The sequence below is a fragment of the Babylonia areolata genome, chromosome 1, assembly GCF_041734735.1.
Source record: "Babylonia areolata isolate BAREFJ2019XMU chromosome 1, ASM4173473v1, whole genome shotgun sequence".
NCBI classification, from domain to species: Eukaryota; Metazoa; Mollusca; class Gastropoda; order Neogastropoda; family Buccinidae; genus Babylonia; species Babylonia areolata.
The window spans coordinates 2,941,978-2,961,348 of NC_134876.1; the positions used below are offsets into that span (position 1 = coordinate 2,941,978).

The following is a 19,371-nucleotide window of genomic DNA, read 5'->3' on the forward strand; positions in this document are numbered from 1 at the left end:
ACACACACACACACACACACACACACACACACACACACACACACACACAGACACACACACACACACACACACACACACACACACACACACACACACACACACAATATCCTCTCTATAAACCTGTACTTATGGTTTTCATGAATGTGGTTCTGATTCACGCACACACCCTCTTGAAGACTGAACACACAGACTATCTCATTAGCTGACTCTCAGCCTCTGCGTGACAGCAGCACTTTTACAAAGTGATCAGCATTATCCTGTTTCTGCAGAATTTGTTATTGCCATTTGTTGATGCTTAAATTATGCACACACATATGTTATGCATTACCGGCACGATTGATTAACAGGCATTTCTTTAATTTTCTTGTTTTGTTCAGATGGTGCATCAACAGGACTGCCCCCTACAGCACGGTCTCAGATTCCACAGGATCCAGTCACTTACGTGTTTTCCGACTTACAAGACAATGGCCAGAGAGTCTGATCTTGTGGGCTTTGAAGAACTTCCAGTGCCTGTGTGTGTGTGTGTGTGTGCATGGCAAGCATGTTTGGATGTGTTTGCTTCTATGAACATGTGTGTGTATGAGTGTGTGTGTGTGTGTGTTTGTGTGTGTGCATGTGCACATGCTTCTCACAATGCTTATTGATGGACTGAAGCTACCTTTTTCTGGAATCAGTACAAAACTTTACTGCGGCAGCGCCGTACAAATAGTTGTCGCTGAAAACTGTTTGTCTGGATTAAAGATATAACCCAAGATACAGGCAAATATAGATTTGGAATATACATCTTCTCTAGGAATTAAAACTGATCAATTGTAAAAATGATAAACATGAACATCAATCAATACTTAAATCTCTTTTCCGGTTATTTCTTGGTCTGCGTAGTGTTTGTGCACGGAATATTTGTTTCACAAATGAATATCATGATCATTACATCACATCCCTACTAGTTATAACATTCTTCAGTCAAATTTCATATCACCATTTCATGCAATTTACATAACATAAAACTTAACTTTTTCAATTTTCAAGCTGCAGTGAAGCCATGCTGAACTTTGATTACATTACTGGGATTACAACAAACTCATATTAAAATAAATGATAAAATATTAAAGTTAACAACTAAGAATTTTGATGATTGCGAAAGCCATGTGATGCAATGCATGTAAATGATTGTTATTTTGATTTTGTACATTTTGCACAGAAATTTTGTATTATTCTTTGTTTTTTTTTTGTTTGTTTGTTTCAGTGTAAGCATCTGTGTGTGGTCTTGTCATCCAGTAGTCAAATCAATCAACATTGTTTTCCATTCCCCCTAGACCTTTTCAAAACAAAAGGGCGTGGAGAAAAGTACATTCACAAACAGAAGCACTAACTCAGTGTTCTAGTACTCTGCAATAGTTGGCACAATTCTTTAATCCTAAACATGTTATTTGCATTGCAGGCAAAGTGATGACTATGTAAGTATCAGGAATGCTTACTTTTGAGTACATGCTAAGCATGAATAGCTTGAGAACTTGTGAAATGGAGTTTGAATGATGATAGAAAGTTATATTGGGTATGTGTGCTTTTGTCCCAATGAAAATTTTCATGGATTTGAGTTATAATGGAAATCAAACTTGGGGTACGTTTTTTTAGTTGAAAAATAAACCAGAATATGTTTGCTTTTTGCTTTTTGTTGGAGTCAGGAAAAATGAATGTGTGATAGAGAATAGTATATCAGAGAAAAACCCAAAACTAAAATAATGTACATATTGTGTCTGTAAGTTATGTTTGCATGAATACAACACACACCTCTTATTCTTCACAGCTGGTTGAATTTGTTTATAACCCATGTCTTGTACTTTCATTTTTCCACTGACATTTCTATTATTATTATTATTTGTAATGTTTTGTAATTCATGACTACCGAGTGGATTTTACATGCAATGTAGCTTGCAATGCCAAATAATGCAATGATGTAAGTGATTGTATGTTTTTTTAAACAATAAATCATTCAAACACACCCTTGGTTTGTTGGAAAGTTTACATTAATCTGGAGTGTTTATCAGTAGTTCTGTGTGAATTTCACAGGTGACAAATGGATGCTCATTCTCCGTTACTCCACTCCCATGTCTTGACATATGAATGATAGTGCGCCTGTGCATACATGCAAAGAGCAAACACACAAAAATATATTGATGAAAGGAAGTGCAGAGAAAAGCTTTGTCATGTAGTCTTGTCATGTTCAGCTCCCTTAACTTTGTGAAACAGTTATTAGGACGACCATGTGGTGCATGCTGGGTACGTGCATCTCCAAAACCCACCAAACTCTGATACTGATTATGCCATTTTTTAAAGTTTGCATCTGTTCTTCTGTTGATGGTAATTTGGGCGCTCAAAGATTTAAACTTCTGCAGATCTGGAGGGTCCAGAGAAAATCTTCAACATTCACTCACTTGTTTGGAGTGTAAAATGTGCAATAATCTTAATAATTGCAGCCATCTCATCTTTCAACAATATAACTTACTCTTTGCAACATTTCATTTGACAAAAGTAGTTACAGAACTGAACTTTCCACTACATAAGATTGCATACAGATCCCTGCTTCTTGCCCAGTTCATGAAAAGAGTTTGTTAACGAGGCTTCAAAGGCTACAGACTGATTGATTGATTGATGTGGATACTTTTATAGCGCCTATCCTCGGTCAGAGACCAAGCTCTAAGCGCTTTACATACACGGGGACATTTGCACCACAGGCTGCCTACCTGGGTAGAGCCGACTGACAGCTGCCACTGCACTCATCATTCGTTTCCTGTGTCATTCAATCAGATTTCAGACGCACACACATTCACACTCAGACAGACATGTAACATTTTACGTGTATGACCGTTTTTTGGTGTGTTTTTTTTATTTACCCCGCCATGTAGGCAGCCATACTCCGTTTTCGGGGGTGTGCATGCTGGGTATATTCTTGTTTCCATAACCCACCAAACGCTGACATGGATTACAGGATCTTTAACGTGCGTATTTGATCTTCTGCATGCGCATACACACGAAGGGGGTTCAGGCACTAGCAGGTCTGCACATATGTTGACCTGGGAGATCGGAAAAATCTCCACCCTTTACCCACCAGGTGCACCGAGATTCGAACCCAGGACCCTCAGATTGAAAGTCCAGCGCTTTAACCATTCGGCTATTGCACCCGTCGACTGATGCAAAAACACATTCACATGAAGAGTCGTGACTGAACTCCATACAAAAACAATGCACATGTTCTGCCCTAAGATGACAACAAAAGACACCATCAAAACAAACTTCACTGTTCAAAGAATGGAAGGTGAGAGACAGAGGATGTTTTCAGTCACAAACAAATAATATTGTTTTGACAAAGACAACATCAAACAGGAGGCAGTCTAATTCAACAATTTATTGAGGGGAATCTGTACATCACACATCACTGGCAGCAACAAATACAGTGCTTCATCAATTTCAGTTGTCTCTCCATTCAAACTTTTCCACAGCTCTTCAAACCCACTGCATTCACATCTCCACTGAAAGCCAGCATTGCACAATACTTGGCCAAACATGACAGGAAGTCAAGAATGAAAAGAAAACAAAATTGAAATAAAAATATGAAGGAATATTACCAAATGAGCAAAACGATCTCAACATGAAGCTGTTTCATGATTTAACCCCTCTCAAAACAAATGCATCTTTCAGAACAAAATCACACTTACGCACCAGTCATGTTATCTCAAGGACAGGTGGATGCTAACAGAGGAGAGGCAGTAGCTTGAACCATGTCTGCCTCACAACATACATCGACAATTATAGTTCACACCCCAGGAAGTTTACTGTTTTTCCTTGCCAGGGGGAGGGTTTACCAAATATAGGTATCATGCAGCAGGCCACTGTTAACATAGTGGAAGTCTCTCTCTCCCTTTCTCCCTCTCTCTCTCTCACATTTGTGCACACATACCATTAAATGCAAAAATAGTTCAATGAAAATATCAGGACTTAGACTGGGAATACAAACATGGATAAACAAACACCTGGCCAGTAAAAAAAAAATAAAATAATAATAATAATAATTTTTTTTTTTAAAGTCATCCCTAAGTCTGCACAGAAAAAAAAAAAAGTTGCAAGCGAAAATGAAAATGTGTACCTGTATCACATTCATGAATTCTTTATGTCATTTATTCAACAATCAACTCACGACGGGTAGTTTGTAGTATACTCCTTGTTTGGTTAAATATACTAGGCCTACAGGTTTGCTCTGTTTGGCCCAAATTTGTGGCCACCTCAGCAATAAGGCATCCTGCTCTTTGTCCGCCATCTGCTAGCCAGTCAAACACCATTTCCGGCCAGAACTGATGACTCATTCCAAGGACCACCACTTATGACAGAAAATAACACTTTTTTATCCACACCAATGGCATTCACACACACGGTACAGCTCAGGGGGAAGGTAAGAACACAAGGAAGAGAAAGAAAAACGAGAGCAGGGAAGACTGAAGCACAGAGACCAAAATAATCCCCAAACTACCTCCACATTTTTGGGTATTTTTTCCTTTCAACTACCATCTACTTTTCCAAGAGATTCAGCAAGGTTTGATATCTGAATATTATCTGAATATTTCCCAGCTAATAATGAGTTAAGCTTCCATCACAAGCAAAATTATGCTTCAGAGCTTAGCAGAAACTAAACTTCACGGGTAATACTTCTTACATGCTGCCTCATCAAAAAATAATACATAATTTGGAAATAATCTCACCCCATCTCCAGCTGCACCCTGAGAAAATCTCAAACAAAATGGGGTGAAAACCATCTCCGGAATTCAAAGAAGCTTGGAAACACACAAAGAAAAAAATGAAAAACCTAAAAAAAAAATCCTTCTTAGCTCACAAAAAACAAATCCTTCTTAGCTCACATTTGTACAACTACTCTGACCGAAATTCACCTTGGATTAAAAAAAGCAAACAAAAACAAACAAAAAATCCCCGAAAAACTTGTCTTAAGTCTTTTCTGCAAGCACTGGTAAAATGTCCAAAAAATTTTCTGACATGATGCCTTGAGCGAGTATCTTTAATATTTCTGGGATAATTTTGTGTAATTCATCAGTTTGCAATCTGCAACATTCTACCTTTATGTTAATAATCATCATCTGCAATCCCCTCCATTCTCTTTGTTCAAAGGGACACAGTTCACAAACCACAATTATAGTTTAACTCACTCAGTATGGCCAGTCTTCTCTTCTCCGCTACACAGACCCCTCGGATGTCCAGTGGGTGTCTGAATGACCCAACCTTTAGCTTCTGTTGCCAGATTTGTGGTATTCTTTGTCAACATTCACTTCTTCAGTATAAGAGCCTTCCGCTTGCAATATTTTGATGATGGTAATTGGGGTGAAACGCTGTTAATGTCGTCTCTTTCGCCGTTCGTATGGAGAGAGTTAATAACAAACACTGTGTACATGCTTTGACATCGTTGCTTATTGCCCAGTGAGCCGTAGAGGACCATATACAAGACCACATACACGCTTCATTCATGGGTCAATCAGTACACTTCAAATTTATGAATTTCTTCAGCTACGCACCAACAAATAAATAAATATACATATAAACAAGCAAACAAAATGAACAAAATAAAATAACAAAAACATTTATCAGCTTTTACAACCCACAGAAAAACAAGACACAACAAAACAGCTGCACCAGCAAAAATCCTTCTATGAGACCTTCCTAATCCAGTGAACTTTCACACTCCAGAAGAAAGATCTGAGAAGCCCTGGAGATCACGCAGTACAGGAATCCTATCCACCTTTTCACCAAAGACCATGGCTACCACCTCCCCAGCGTTTGACTGAGCAACACTTTATCACGTAAAGCAAGACACATCTTGCTTTGGGACATTAAGGCACAACAGTGTTCACTTTGCTTGAAAAATAGTTTGTGGAGGGAGTGGGGGTGGGGTGTGGGGGGGAGAGGAGATTGGAACCAGTGAAAGCTGATGACAGCGACAAGAAGCTGAGGATTCTGCACATTTTGCCCCACACCCCACACCCCCTAACAAAAAAAATAATTAAAAAAACCTTCCAATTTTTTAATTTGAGTATCATTTACCCCCCAAACCTCCTCTAATTTAAAAATTTGAGTATCATTAAACAGCTTACATGTCTGGAACATAAAAAAAACCACAAAAAACCCTCTAAACCTCATCAAAACATACATACACAAAACTCCTAACTGCATGGAATGTTTGCTATGAAAAAAAAACCCAACATCTGTCAACAGATGCCTGAAAACTTTGGTGAACAGCTTCTGGAAGTCTATGCTGTGTTCCACAAAAACAAAAAACCGAAAAACAAAAAAATCAGTCTCAAATAACTGGCAAATAACTGGTATAAAAGATAAAACATTTTCTGGTTTCTTTGTTTTTGTTTGTTGTTTGAAAAGCTATGAAGAAGCCTCACACAATGTCTAAGCTTTCTCCTGTGGTCCAAGGGGGTTTCATTCTCAGAATAAATAATGCTGACAGCTTCAAGCGCAGCTGAAGGGAACTGATCCAAAATGGAAAACACTGAACATCTATAACGCTCCGTGAGGCATACCTGCTTAGCCAGACGTAGACTGACACAATGTAGTGCAAATCTTTTGCCCATCACTTTTTTGTCATCTAAAACCAAAGACACTGCAATAACATAATTCATACTGCAATAAAGTCATCTATAACAAATATGATAAATGATGAACCAGGAAAAAGGTTTCTTTTATGGTCTCCATTCAGCAGCAGTGATCTAAAACACCCATACATGCTTACCGCGCCATCTTTAAGTGTATCAAGCATGTGATCAATGAACTCTTTTCCTATATACTTAACTATTAATTATACCATATGTGTGTTTTTACACAAATGCCAGTCAACCCAACCGTAAATCATTCGACACTTATTGCTCTAGACAACCTGAATGAAGATGACTTCAAGCTGGAATAAAAACAAAGGAGCAGTGTCTGTTAATGTACATTAAAAATGAAGTGATTTGTTCCAGTATAACTTATGACAATTGTTGAAGAAGAAACAAATGATGATCGTGTGGCAATCAAGGGGAGGTCATAACCAGAACAAACCAATTCAATTTTTTTGGACAGAAAATAAAATCCAATTATAACAGATTTGTCTTATCATAGTAAACAAAACATTTCAACTCAAAACAGGAGCGCAAGCACATCAATACATTTTTTTCTCTCCCCATATTCAAACACAAGCACACCAATATCTTTTTTATTTTGTTTTCAAAATTATCAAAATAGCTGAGGCACGGCCAAGCAGTTTCCTATCCAAATTTCAACATAAAGCACACACAACATGAATACTGTTATACAATCACTCTGGTCTATGCACACAAGGATAACAAAGCGATGTTAACCTAGAACATGACCTGAAATACAGGGATCATCAAAATACACAAAACCCACAACAGGACAAAACCGTGTTCAGACAGGTAATGATAAACAAAACGATCATGTTCTGTATCATGACAAACAGGAAAACAAAAACAAACAAAAAAAGTCACACAAACATCACATGGAGCAAGTGCCAACAAGAGTACTACTCGTGCATAGGAAGACTGTTCTGAGTACAAATTAAACAAAACAATTATAAATAATGTAAAATCTCTGTCCAGTCAAACATGAAATCAAACTTGAAAACCAGCAGTACTAAATTACACAAACTTTTTGTCACACAAACACACAACATTCAGAAAACTCCTAAGCTTTTTTCTCTCAACATTAAACTCCCACACACATTTCAAACTGTTGTTTTTTGTTTTGTTTTTTGTGGCATGGCATGAACAAAATCTTGCGATGTGAGTGAACAAGTACTTCAACTTGTATAGCAATAAAGATTAGAACTTGTAAAGAAAAAGAAAAAAAACAAGGGGGAAAAGAATTAAACATCAAGAATCGCACCGAGGGTAAGTATTCTTGTTTTCAACAGATGTCTAAAAACTAAAACAAAATAAGCAAAAGAAGCGCATAAGAAGCTAACTGAGGAATTCAAGTTTGTTCAGACACAGGAATAAAACTGCAAAAAAAAAAAAAAAAAAAAAAGTTTCCTGTATCAAAAGCTCTCTGACAACAGCACAGTACCCTCCCTCTGTGGAACACATACAACATTTTTCCTTATAACCATCCAGCAGTTGGTCACTCGGAATTATTGTATGTCATTACAAATGTATAGTGCTCTGGAGTGAACAGAAACAACTGTCCTTTTTCAAGCTAGAGGAGGATTATGCAGTGTTCAATGTCCAACAATGCGGATCTGATAAAAAAAAAAAAATCACAAACTGTAACTGTACCTTCTAAATCAGAGATGGTAATTCTTTGTTCCACATACCTGACTACACACAGTAACTGGAACAAATACTGCTGTTGCGCAAACACAGGAAGTGTTTTTCAATTCACATTTACCAATTATGTTTTTTCAGTTTCATCTATTCATTATTCACCAAGCAAAACAGAAGCATATTAATTCACGGTGTCTCATAATACAGCGAGAGAATTTGGTTTCAGAACAAGCAGAAAACTTCAGCGTTGTTTAAACATTTCCCTGGCAAATTAAACATACCCACATATTGCTGCAAATCTTCCAATCTTGTTCATATTATGATATATACATAATTTCTCTCTGATCTGACACTTTTTATGTACAGGATATATCTGACTAATCAACTTACAGTCCTTCAAACTATTCATATATATATATATATAACATATATAAAGAGAATAATTTACGAAAATATATTCCACTTCAGATGAACTTTTTTCTTGGAATATGTTACAGTGAACAAGAAGGCTGAAAGAAACCATTAGCAGACCCTGGGTTCATCATATAAATCACAACCAGTCAGTGAAAATTTTATCATTATTGTGGATGTATCATTCATAATGATGCAGGCAAAATGACCACTCAAATGTGAACAGAAAAGGTACACTGCATGAACACCAAGGCAAACGGCCTGAAGAGAAGGATTAAATTGTAACCTAACAACCACCGCTCATTTAACACGAAACGCCCTTCAGCGATAATACAAAACTAAACCAGAAGTCTGTCAAACCAACTTCTACATATCCTGTTCATCATGATTCAGTCTGTTTTCACCTGCATACAATGATGTATGACAAATGTACTGTTGACGTCTTCCAGCAACAGGCAGTGGATTTGAGAAGCTTGTCTAGAAGTCTCCTCCCCAATGCACCAGCCAATGTTTATCTACATCAATGTTTATTGACTAATGAAATTAATGACAGAGGTCCACATGAATATTTCTACATATCCACATGTATGTATGACAGAATGAGAGTTTGACTCTGTGTGTGTGTGTGTGTGTGTGTGTACAGGTGTAAAAGCATGTGATATTTATGAGCCTTTGTGTATGTGTGTGTGAGTGTGTACACTTGTGATTATTTGTTCTTAAAATGTGAATAACCAAAATCTGAACAGAACAGATTTTTGTTTTCTTTAGGGAATCATGTAATGCAATCTTGAACACAATAAAAATCATACAAACAGAAAAGTACAAGTAAGCAATATTTCCCATGCTAGGAAAATGGACCAGTCTCATAATTCAACAAATGAAATTAGAATACAGTGGTGTTTGAAAAGAGGGAGGGAGAGAGCGAGAGAGAAAGAGAGAATCAACAATGCATTTTAATTTTTTTTCCCCATCCATTCATCGACTTGTGCTTAATAATGATGCGGTCACATATTCCAATGAAATTTTTAAATAAAGTTTTAAGTCCTCTGCTAGTTTTAGTCAATTTGTTGACAAGTAAAGATGCGATGGATTGCACTTCTTGAAGCTGACACAATCAATAGTCAATCAACCGTTCAATAAATTACATCAGCACAAGCCAAAACAGTCTCTAATCTACCTATCAACCAATAAATATTGTTCAGTCAAATCATGTAACAACTAGCTTGACTCAATGCACATAAACCATACCATGTCTGCACAATAAATATTATGATCATGACAACCATAACAGGTCAACTGCTGTCTAACTACATCAGACACAATCTCACATACACGCACACCCATTCATGAGGCTGTTGCCTGTCTAATATGTCCAGGACTCAGGGGTGGGGGGTATGGGGGGCTGGAGTGGGGTGGGGGAACAACAACAACAAAAAAACACACACAAAAAACTTGAACACAATCAGTTTGACAAAGTCTTCCCAGCGGTCAGTGATTGTCAGTATTGATATGTCACAACAGGTTTCCTCAGGCTTCCTCTCCACAGCATCACGGACACACAACACTTTTACAATCATAACTGAGACTTACATAACGCCCATCTCTGCTCAGAGACCCAACTATGCACTTTACACTTTCAACAGCTTGTCAGAGAAAGGGTTAGAATGGGGGGAGGGAGGGAGGTGGTGGAGGAGAGGGAGTGGACAAAACAAATCAGCTGAAGAGGGGAGAAAGGTGAGAGGGTTGGGGGCAGAGGGGAAGGTGGAGGTGTGGGGAGACTTAGGTGATCGTGCACATAAAGTGCACAGCATTTTTTCTAACACTGGTTGTGCAGCAAGTACCAACAGTTCATTGACTAAATGTACATCCAGTACTGCTACATTCTCCACAACTTAATGAGCAAATCATAGCATCATTCCTCAACCATTTGTGACATGCTTACTATTAAAAAAAAATTTTTAATAAACAAAAATGGGTGTGATTCCTTTCCACAGAGTGAAAGTTCAACCCATATCTATTTTAATTTCCCTCCACTTGCAGTACTAGAAATCCTAATACCTGCCAGTTAAAAAAAAACCCAAAAGATATTGTAACCAAAATAAATAAAATATGAAAAAAATGCATATACAAAGAAAACAAAAAAATACCTAAAATATCTAATGTCTCTGAATATCTTTTTCCAGAAGCAGACCTGGGGGTTATTTGCCCTATCCAGCTGTGACAAAACTCAGTTTACTGTTATCAAGAACAAAGTTGGCACACATGCTATTATATTATGTTGTCCAAACCTCACCACTTCACACTTAAACAAAGAGCCTCTTTGACAGCAGCAAATACTGACAGCACAAGGCAGTATCAGACAATGCTACGTTAAACAAACAGCCTCTTTGACAGCAGCAAATACTGACAGCACAAGGCAGTATCAGACAATGCTACGTTAACAGTTTGAATATTAATAATAATAATAACAACAACAAATCTTAAGCATCGTTTCCACATTTGACACCAAAAGTAAACAGCGGTATTATGGTTGGCAACATTGGTTAGTACGCTAGCCAGCATGGTCCGGACTCAGTTGAACACATTCGATCTAACGATGATGGCAAAACACATAATATATTTCACAAGAAGCAGAAAGATACAGTCATGTGACCTTACCTGTTGAGAGAGAGAGAAACTCAAAGAGAGTTGTTACAAACCAAACTTTCCACTGTTGACAGCACTATCCTCATTAAGTCAGAATGAAACTAAATATGACACCGATACAGTTATCCAAATCTCATGAGTGTTTAAAATCAAACTTTCCTCAGTTAACTGTGAAACATTCATCAAACTGGAACAAACCTTAACACAATGATTAATACTTTGGTACAAACAATTGGCCACATCTCATACTCAGCATCAGAATCAACACAGAAGCATGTAACACAGCTTCTCAAACCAACAGTATCTTTCCAGATCACAGGTTTGCCTGTCAAAATGAACTGTCAAAAAAAAAAAAAAAAAAAAAAAAAAAGAGAAGAAAAAAATCAAGATATTAATGTGTATAACGGTACATCCAGGATTCTTCAAATTTTTCATGTTTCAGATGGGCAGTCGTATGAATTAGATGAAGGATGTAGCCATGCTATTATTTAACGACCATAGCTTGCTGAATAAATCTGTGATAGAGTCTAACAATCACAACAATCAAGGGGATATAAAAGCACTGTTCATTCTTAACATATGTATCATATGGACTGTCACTTTCTTAAACTTCTGAGAAAAGTCCAAGCCAAAATTTAATGCTCTGTGCTGGATGTACAAGTGCGAGAGTATGCAAGCCTGTTGCCCATAGCCCAAGTGGCTACATAGGGCCATAAAGCATGCACGTGTGTGCGAACATGTAGAAGAGAGTGAATGAAGCACACATGGAGGGACAAGAGGAAGAGGCAGAACACAGAAAGCATCACACTATACCTTTCTCCTTCACACTGCTTCATGAAAACTGTTGAGTTGTCTCCCCTCCCATGTTACAGGCCTATACCTGTCTCCTTCACACTGCTTCATGAAAACTGTTGACTTGTCTCCCCTCCCATGTTACAGGCCTGTACCTTTCTCCTTCACACTGCTTCATGAAAACTGTTGAGTTGTCTCCCCTCCCATGTTACAGGCCTGTACCTTTCTCCTTCACACTGCTTCATGAAAACTGTTGACTTGTCTCCCCTCCCATGTTACAGGCCTGTACCTTTCTCCTTCACACTGCTTCATGAAAACTGTTGACTTGTCTCCCCTCCCATGTTACAGGCCTGTACCTGTCTCCATCACACTGCTTCATGAAAACTGTTGAGTTGTCTCCCCTCCCATGTTAGTTTCAAGGCGGCTTCAAAGCATGCCGACTGATCCATATTGTCACCCTACGTCTGCTTTATAATTAAGTCACTGAGCCTCACACTCAAGCACTGCTCTGGCTTCAAATTCATCTCATAAAAACATTTTTTTCATTTTCCTCCATATGCATAAACCACAAGAAAAGAGAACTAACTTATCAAGTTTTTCTGGATATGTCCTTATACAACAGTACATTTTCTTCTGTGTTTTTCCTGCATCAATACAGCATGGAAACCTGCCGCGGCTGTGAACTCCCTAGGACTGAATAGGTTAATTTTTTTTTCTTTTTTAAAGGAGCAGATGCCTAACCTACAAACCCAACCTGCTGGTCAGGCTATGCGGACATAGTCTAGCTTTGTAAAAAAAAAAAAAAAAAACAATTACAAAAAAAAACAAGAAAAAAAACAAACTATCAGAACCAGTGAAACTAAACACACAATTCAAACATGTCGCATATTCCCCACCCCCACAACAAACGCCGGTTGAGGTTGTAAAGACTTTTTTTTTATTTTTTTTTACTATTTTCAGGCAGAATTTAAACCATGTTTGCTGAGGAAATTGTTTTATGTGAGCTTCTCAGCTTGGGGGTAATGGAAAATACACTTAAATTCTCAATGGCTAAGCCATTCTGCTCCTCTTAAAAAAAGGAAAAAAAGAAGCAGCCATGACCAAACTGCACACAGCACTGAAAAGAACAAAGACTGAGTGTACTGGAACCGTGGATAGCAGCAGTTAGCACAGGCAAGCTGTTAGACAACTACCAGGTGTACTCAAGCACACATTCAATTCTATGAATTTCCAAATAGATTAAAAGCTTTCATAAGCAGTACACCTTTATTTCAAGAAAGATAAACTGCTCTCTTTCAAGAAAGATAAACTGCTCTCTTAAGTCAGCACAGGAGACCAAAAATACTCTCTTGTGACTGTATGGGAGACCCAATCTTTTTTTTTTTTTTCATGCATTATTAACTCACTCTGGATGATGGAACACTATAGTGTTCCTGACGTAAGACAGCGTTCCAGACGACGGAAAGCTATAGAGGTTTCAACAATGAAAATTTGTTTTCCTTATGGGGTAGCAGCTACACCGGGCACTGCAAGTGTGTCAAGGGTCGAATGGAAAGTTTCTTCAAGAAATTTCTTAACAACACACTCCACAGCAAGCCAACAAGTTCAGGACCCCACACGACAAGCTAATCTGCATACGTATCGAAAATGGTGTCCTCAGGCGATACAAGTGCAAATTTTTGGAGCAAACTAGATCATAACAGCTGTTTTTACCGCTGCTGAAGTGATTGAAATGCTTCAAACTGAAAGTTTCAACATCGACGAGGATGATGAAGATGTTGAATAAAGTGTCTGCAGTGAAGAAAGCTACCGGCAAGAAGTTACTGATAGCGACTCAGCTTTTGACAGCAGTGAAGAGGGGGTGGGAGGGGGTGGGGGGGGGATAGGCGTTCACAGGACGAAAGGAGAGGGGTCAGTGGGTCAAACACAGTGAGTTTCATTCAGTTACTTCATGTTTTGTATTTTTTGTGATTTTTTCCTAACCCTAACAAATGGGTCGTCTGAAGGGAAAAGCAAGGGAGAGAACTATTCGTCCAGAGTGAGTTAAAGGGTAACAGAACCATTTTCTTCAGAATTAACTGAAGGCATGTTCTGTTGTGAAACAGTGAGGAGTATTTAAGGGTTCCTTATCGTTGATCACAGCACAGAAAATGTCAAATGGATTTACTTGTACAGAGAGAGGAGTTGAGCAACAATGGCATGTTCACCATGATATGGGACCTACTCAGACTGTCAGAGGGGCTGCAAACCAGATGCATGTGTGCATGTGTGAGTAGTGTACATATTCAGTTCATTTCAAGGTGTCAAAGCACGTAGACTGATTGGTATATGCTAAACCACATCTGTTTAAAACTCAACCACCCCAAAACTACAACAACAACAAAAAAACATTTTCAGAGTTGACATTCTTCCAACTAGATTTTCTATATCATTTTTTTTCCCTTATGTATTTGTGATATTCTGGTATGCTAATCTAATTCTTGATCCATTATTCTGGTTCACTCTTTTGATATATAATTCTTTTCTTGTCGATGAAAAAACATGGAGCATGAGTTCTCTGACAGCACACTTCACATGACGACGACTTCACTGGCCACAGAAGCGAGAAAGAACCTGGAAGACCCTCCACTTGACTCCCACCCCCCACCCCCAGCATCCACAAAGTAAGCAGCAGAAATGAGATGGCTGGTCAGCTGTCTGGCCATGGTTTCAGCTTCCCGGAGTTCACCCATCTCCCCACCAGATTCTCCCTGAGGGTCAAGACGCACGCACTCTGCCATACACTTGTCTCTCTGTCGCCCTCAGAAACCAGCTGTCCATCATCTGTACACCTCCAGCTCTATCACAGGAATGAAAGCACAGCTGGAGAAATTACCCCGTCCACCTCTACCCCTACAGAAATGATACCCATCCACACCTCCTTCTTACCACCTTTGAGCTTTTCTTCATCTTCATATTTTTTATTTTACATTTTCTCTGCCAGCTGTCTTTGTTGTTGCAACGGACTGACTGTCTCCTTGTGTTTGAAGTTGTTATCACTCGATCTGTCCGTATTACGCTTGCCTGCTTCACGCAGTTTTCAGGTCCTCCAGTCGCTGACGTATCTTCCGCTTTACACGTTCATACCTGGGAAAGCAATACATAAATATATTTTATAGAGAATCAAAAGCTACTACTGATCACTTTATATAGTTTCATTCATGAATTCAGTTACACTGCAGAGCGCTAAAAATATATACCTGAATAAAATAAATAAATAAATAATAACCTCTTTACTGAGATTAAAAAGCTGCAGTTTCATACCTATATGTTGTAACTGCAGACATGAAACATAATCAGATTTCAAACTATCCAAATAATATTTCAAGCTTGATTTACAAACTCTGTTTAAAACTCATAGAAAACGAAAAATTCAAAAAATGTAACATGCTGTTGTTTCCATACTATATCTGGTGAACAAATTGTTTTTCAATGCTCTATTCTAAATGCTTTGCATGAAGATTCTGGCACTAACATTAGTAATGTGAAATCCATTACTTTTTTTTTCAACAAGAAATTTTTACTCTTTTTTTTTTCAAGAAGAATTTTTCCCATTTGTGAATGTTTTTCTGTGATCTGAAATGAGCAGAATTTAGAGTTATTTGCTATTCTTAACATTGCTACTGCTCTCTAACACATAATCCTTCTCCCATCCTCAATCCTAACCCCCTCACATTCCCTTCTGAATTTTTTCTTCTTCTAACATCACTGATAGTGAATAGATTCTCAAATCAATGAAAATCAAATCTAAACAAGGCAAACCTCTGACAGAGGGACATCTCAGCAAAACACTCCTGCTTGCCCCTATCCACCCACAGACCCCTCCCACTCCCTACAATCCACCCCACTGCCCCTCACCCCTCCCACTCCCTACAATCCACCCCACTGCCCCTCACCCCTCCCACTCCCTACAATCCACCCCACTGCCCCTCACCCCTCCCACTCCCTACAATCCACCCCACTGCCCCTCACCCCTCCACATCACTACAATCCACCCCACTGCCCCTCACCCCTCCACATCACTACAATCCACCCCACTGCCCCTCACCCCTCCACAACACTACAATCCACCCCACTGCCCCCTCACCCCTCCACATCACTACAATCCACCCCACTGCCCCTCACCCCTCCCACTCCCTACAATCCACCCCACTGCCCCTCACCCCTTCCTACAATCCACCCCACTGCCCCTCACCCCTCCACATCACTACAATCCACCCCACTGCCCCTCACCCCTCCACATCACTACAATCCACCCCACTGCCCCCTCACCCCTCCACATCACTACAATCCACCCCACTGCCCCTCACCCCTCCACATCACTACAATCCACCCCACTGCCCCTCACCCCTACCACTCCCTACAATCCACCCCACTGCCCCTCACCCCTCCCACTCCCTACAATCCACCCCACTGCCCCTCACCCCTCCACATCCCTACAATCCACCCCACTGCCCCTCACCCCTCCACATCCCTACAATCCACCCCACTGCCCCTCACCCCTCCACATCACTACAATCCACCCCACTGCCCCTCACCCCTCCCACTCCCTACAATCCACCCCACTGCCCCTCACCCCTCCCGCTCCCTACAATCCACCCCACTGCCCCTCACCCCTCCACATCCCTACAATCCACCCCACTGCCCCTCACCCCTCCACAACACTACAATCCACCCCACTGCCCCTCACCCCTCCCACTCCCTACAATCCACCCCACTGCCCCTCACCCCTCCCACTCCCTACAATCCACCCCACTGCCCCTCACCCCTACCACATCCCTACAATCCACCCCACTGCCCCTCACCCCTCCACATCACTACAATCCACCCCACTGCCCCTCACCCCTCCACAACACTACAATCCACCCACTGCCCCCTCACCCCTACCACTCCCTACAATCCACCCCACTGCCCCTCACCCCTCCACATCACTACAATCCACCCCACTGCCCCTCACCCCTCCACAACACTACAATCCACCCCACTGCCCCCTCACCCCTACCACTCCCTACAATCCACCCCACTGCCCTCACCCCTCCACATCCCTACAATCCACCCCACTGCCCCTCACCCCTACCACTCCCTACAATCCACCCCACTGCCCCTCACCCCTCCCACTCCCTACAATCCACCCCACTGCCCTTCACCTCTCCACATCACTACAATCCACCCCACTGCCCCTCACCCCTCCACATCACTACAATCCACCCCACTGCCCCTCACCCCTACCACATCCCTACAATCCACCCCACTGCCCCCTCACCCTTCCACATCCCTATAATCCACCCCACTGCCCCTCACCCCTCCCACTCCCTACAATCCACCCCACTGCCCCCTCACCCCTCCACATCCCTATAATCCACCCCATTCCCCCCTGAACCCCCAAACCCCTCCCTCTCCCTACAATCATCCCATTTCTCCCTGAACCCCTCCCACTCCCTACAATCCATCCCATTTCCCCCTGAACCCCCAAACCCCTCCCTCTCCCTACAATCCATCCCATTTCCTCCTGAACCCTTCCTCTCCTTCCAATCCATTCAACTGCCCCCTCACCCCTCCACATCCTTACAATCCACCCCACTCCCCCCTGACCCCCTCAAACCCCTCTCCATCCCTATAATCCATCCCATTCCACCCTTCCTTACAATCCACCCCACTCCCCCCTGATCCCCCCAAAACACTCCCAATTCCTACAATCCACTATACCTGCCCGACCCCCACAAACCCCTCATTATCCCCCCCTTCCCCCCACCACCCCCCGCCCTCCCCACCCCCTTTATACACATGCACACCCAAAGCGAAGTTCTCTGAAGCCAGGAGAAATGAACTTACTTTGCTTTCAGCACCCTCACTTCCTTCTCTTCATCTTTTTCGTACTTGATCATGATGCCTTTCAGCACCGCCACTGGCAAGATCATCAGCTGTTCCACCTGTCACACCATCACCTTTCACTTTACAGAACATACACAATAATACATCTTTCTTTTTCTTCTTCTTCTGCTGCATTCGTGGGCTGCAACTCCCATGTTTACTCGCATGTACATGAGCAGGCTTTTACGTATGACCGTTTTACCAATGTAGGCAGCCATACTCCATTTTCAGGGGTGTGCATCTGTGCATGCTGGGTATTTTCTTGTTTGCATTACCCACCGAACGCTGACATGGATTACAGAATCTTTAACATGTGTATTTGATCTTCTGCTTGCGTATACACACAAAGGGGATTCAGGCACTAGCAGGTCTGCACATGCTGACCTGGAAGATCTGAAAAATCTCCACTCTTTACCCGCCAGGCACAGCTATCGAGATTTGACTGGGACCCTCAGAATGCAAGTCCAACACTTTATCCATCTGGCTACTGCACCCGTCAATACATCTTTATTCATCCGACTGAAAATACTTATTGTACATCCACAGGCTTATCAATTATGGTACAATCTCTCATCCCTCCGTCGAGTTCAAAGCATACATAAACATGACAAAAGTTGGAGAAAAAAACAACCACAATCATGCTATGAACAAAGGTATGCTATAAAATAAAATGTATTCAAGAAAAGTGATTTCATAATAAGATCTATAAATTCATCATTATAAATAAATTTAATTCTATGGATTATCAGGCGATACTTACCCTCTCAGCCTCAACCAACACACTTTAAAATACAGTGAGTCAAATGCAGGCTAAAAATCTGTCGAAATGCTGTACGAGATTTGTGGCAGGGAAAGCAAATGAAACCTTCCCATGCATCAGACTTAAAACGGCTCACAAACAACTTGCATTCACAAGAACAAAACATAAGGGGGAGTGGAGACAAGACGAAGTCCAAGACTTTTTTTTTTTTTTTTTTTTTGCTGCCCCATCATCTAAACCGTTTCAGTGGCATTACTCCCACACCGCTCATTTTAGATTCCCCCATACACGGCCACACCCAGGTTTGTCCGTCACAGTTCCAGTGTCAGCAGTCCGCAGGGAACTATCAATGTTAGGTCGCCAGAAGGCCGCACACCAAAGGAGACCCTGCACTGCTGCGGAGTCACTTCGGTGGTGTTAGTGGTGCCTGTTCTGATTTAACGTACTTAGGACACTACCTACTAAGCCCCCTACTAATGACAATAATGGCTTAGTCGCGGAGCCAGACTGAGCAAGCGTCCCTCC

At 40.9% G+C, this 19,371-nt stretch overlaps 1 protein-coding gene and 1 pseudogene across 2 annotated transcripts in view; one reads left to right on the plus strand and one right to left on the minus strand.

Annotated features, from left to right (window-relative positions):
* LOC143296640 (uncharacterized) overlaps nucleotides 1–2,002 on the plus strand; it is a 6,935-nt gene extending 4,933 nt beyond the window's left edge. The window contains exon 4 of the mRNA XM_076608706.1: nucleotides 378–2,002. Within this exon, the coding sequence (XP_076464821.1) occupies nucleotides 378–481 (104 nt within the window). The 3' untranslated portion in view covers nucleotides 482–2,002. The remainder of the gene's footprint in view (nucleotides 1–377) is intronic.
* An 8,742-nt stretch (nucleotides 2,003–10,744) lies between these two features.
* Nucleotides 10,745–19,371, minus strand: part of LOC143296729 (uncharacterized) — a 47,264-nt pseudogene continuing 38,637 nt past the window's right edge. Inside the window, exons 9-10 of the transcript XR_013057178.1 lie at nucleotides 18,048–18,145; nucleotides 10,745–15,302 (exon numbers count right to left, since the gene is read on the minus strand). The product of XR_013057178.1 is annotated as an uncharacterized LOC143296729 (transcript). The remainder of the gene's footprint in view (nucleotides 15,303–18,047; nucleotides 18,146–19,371) is intronic.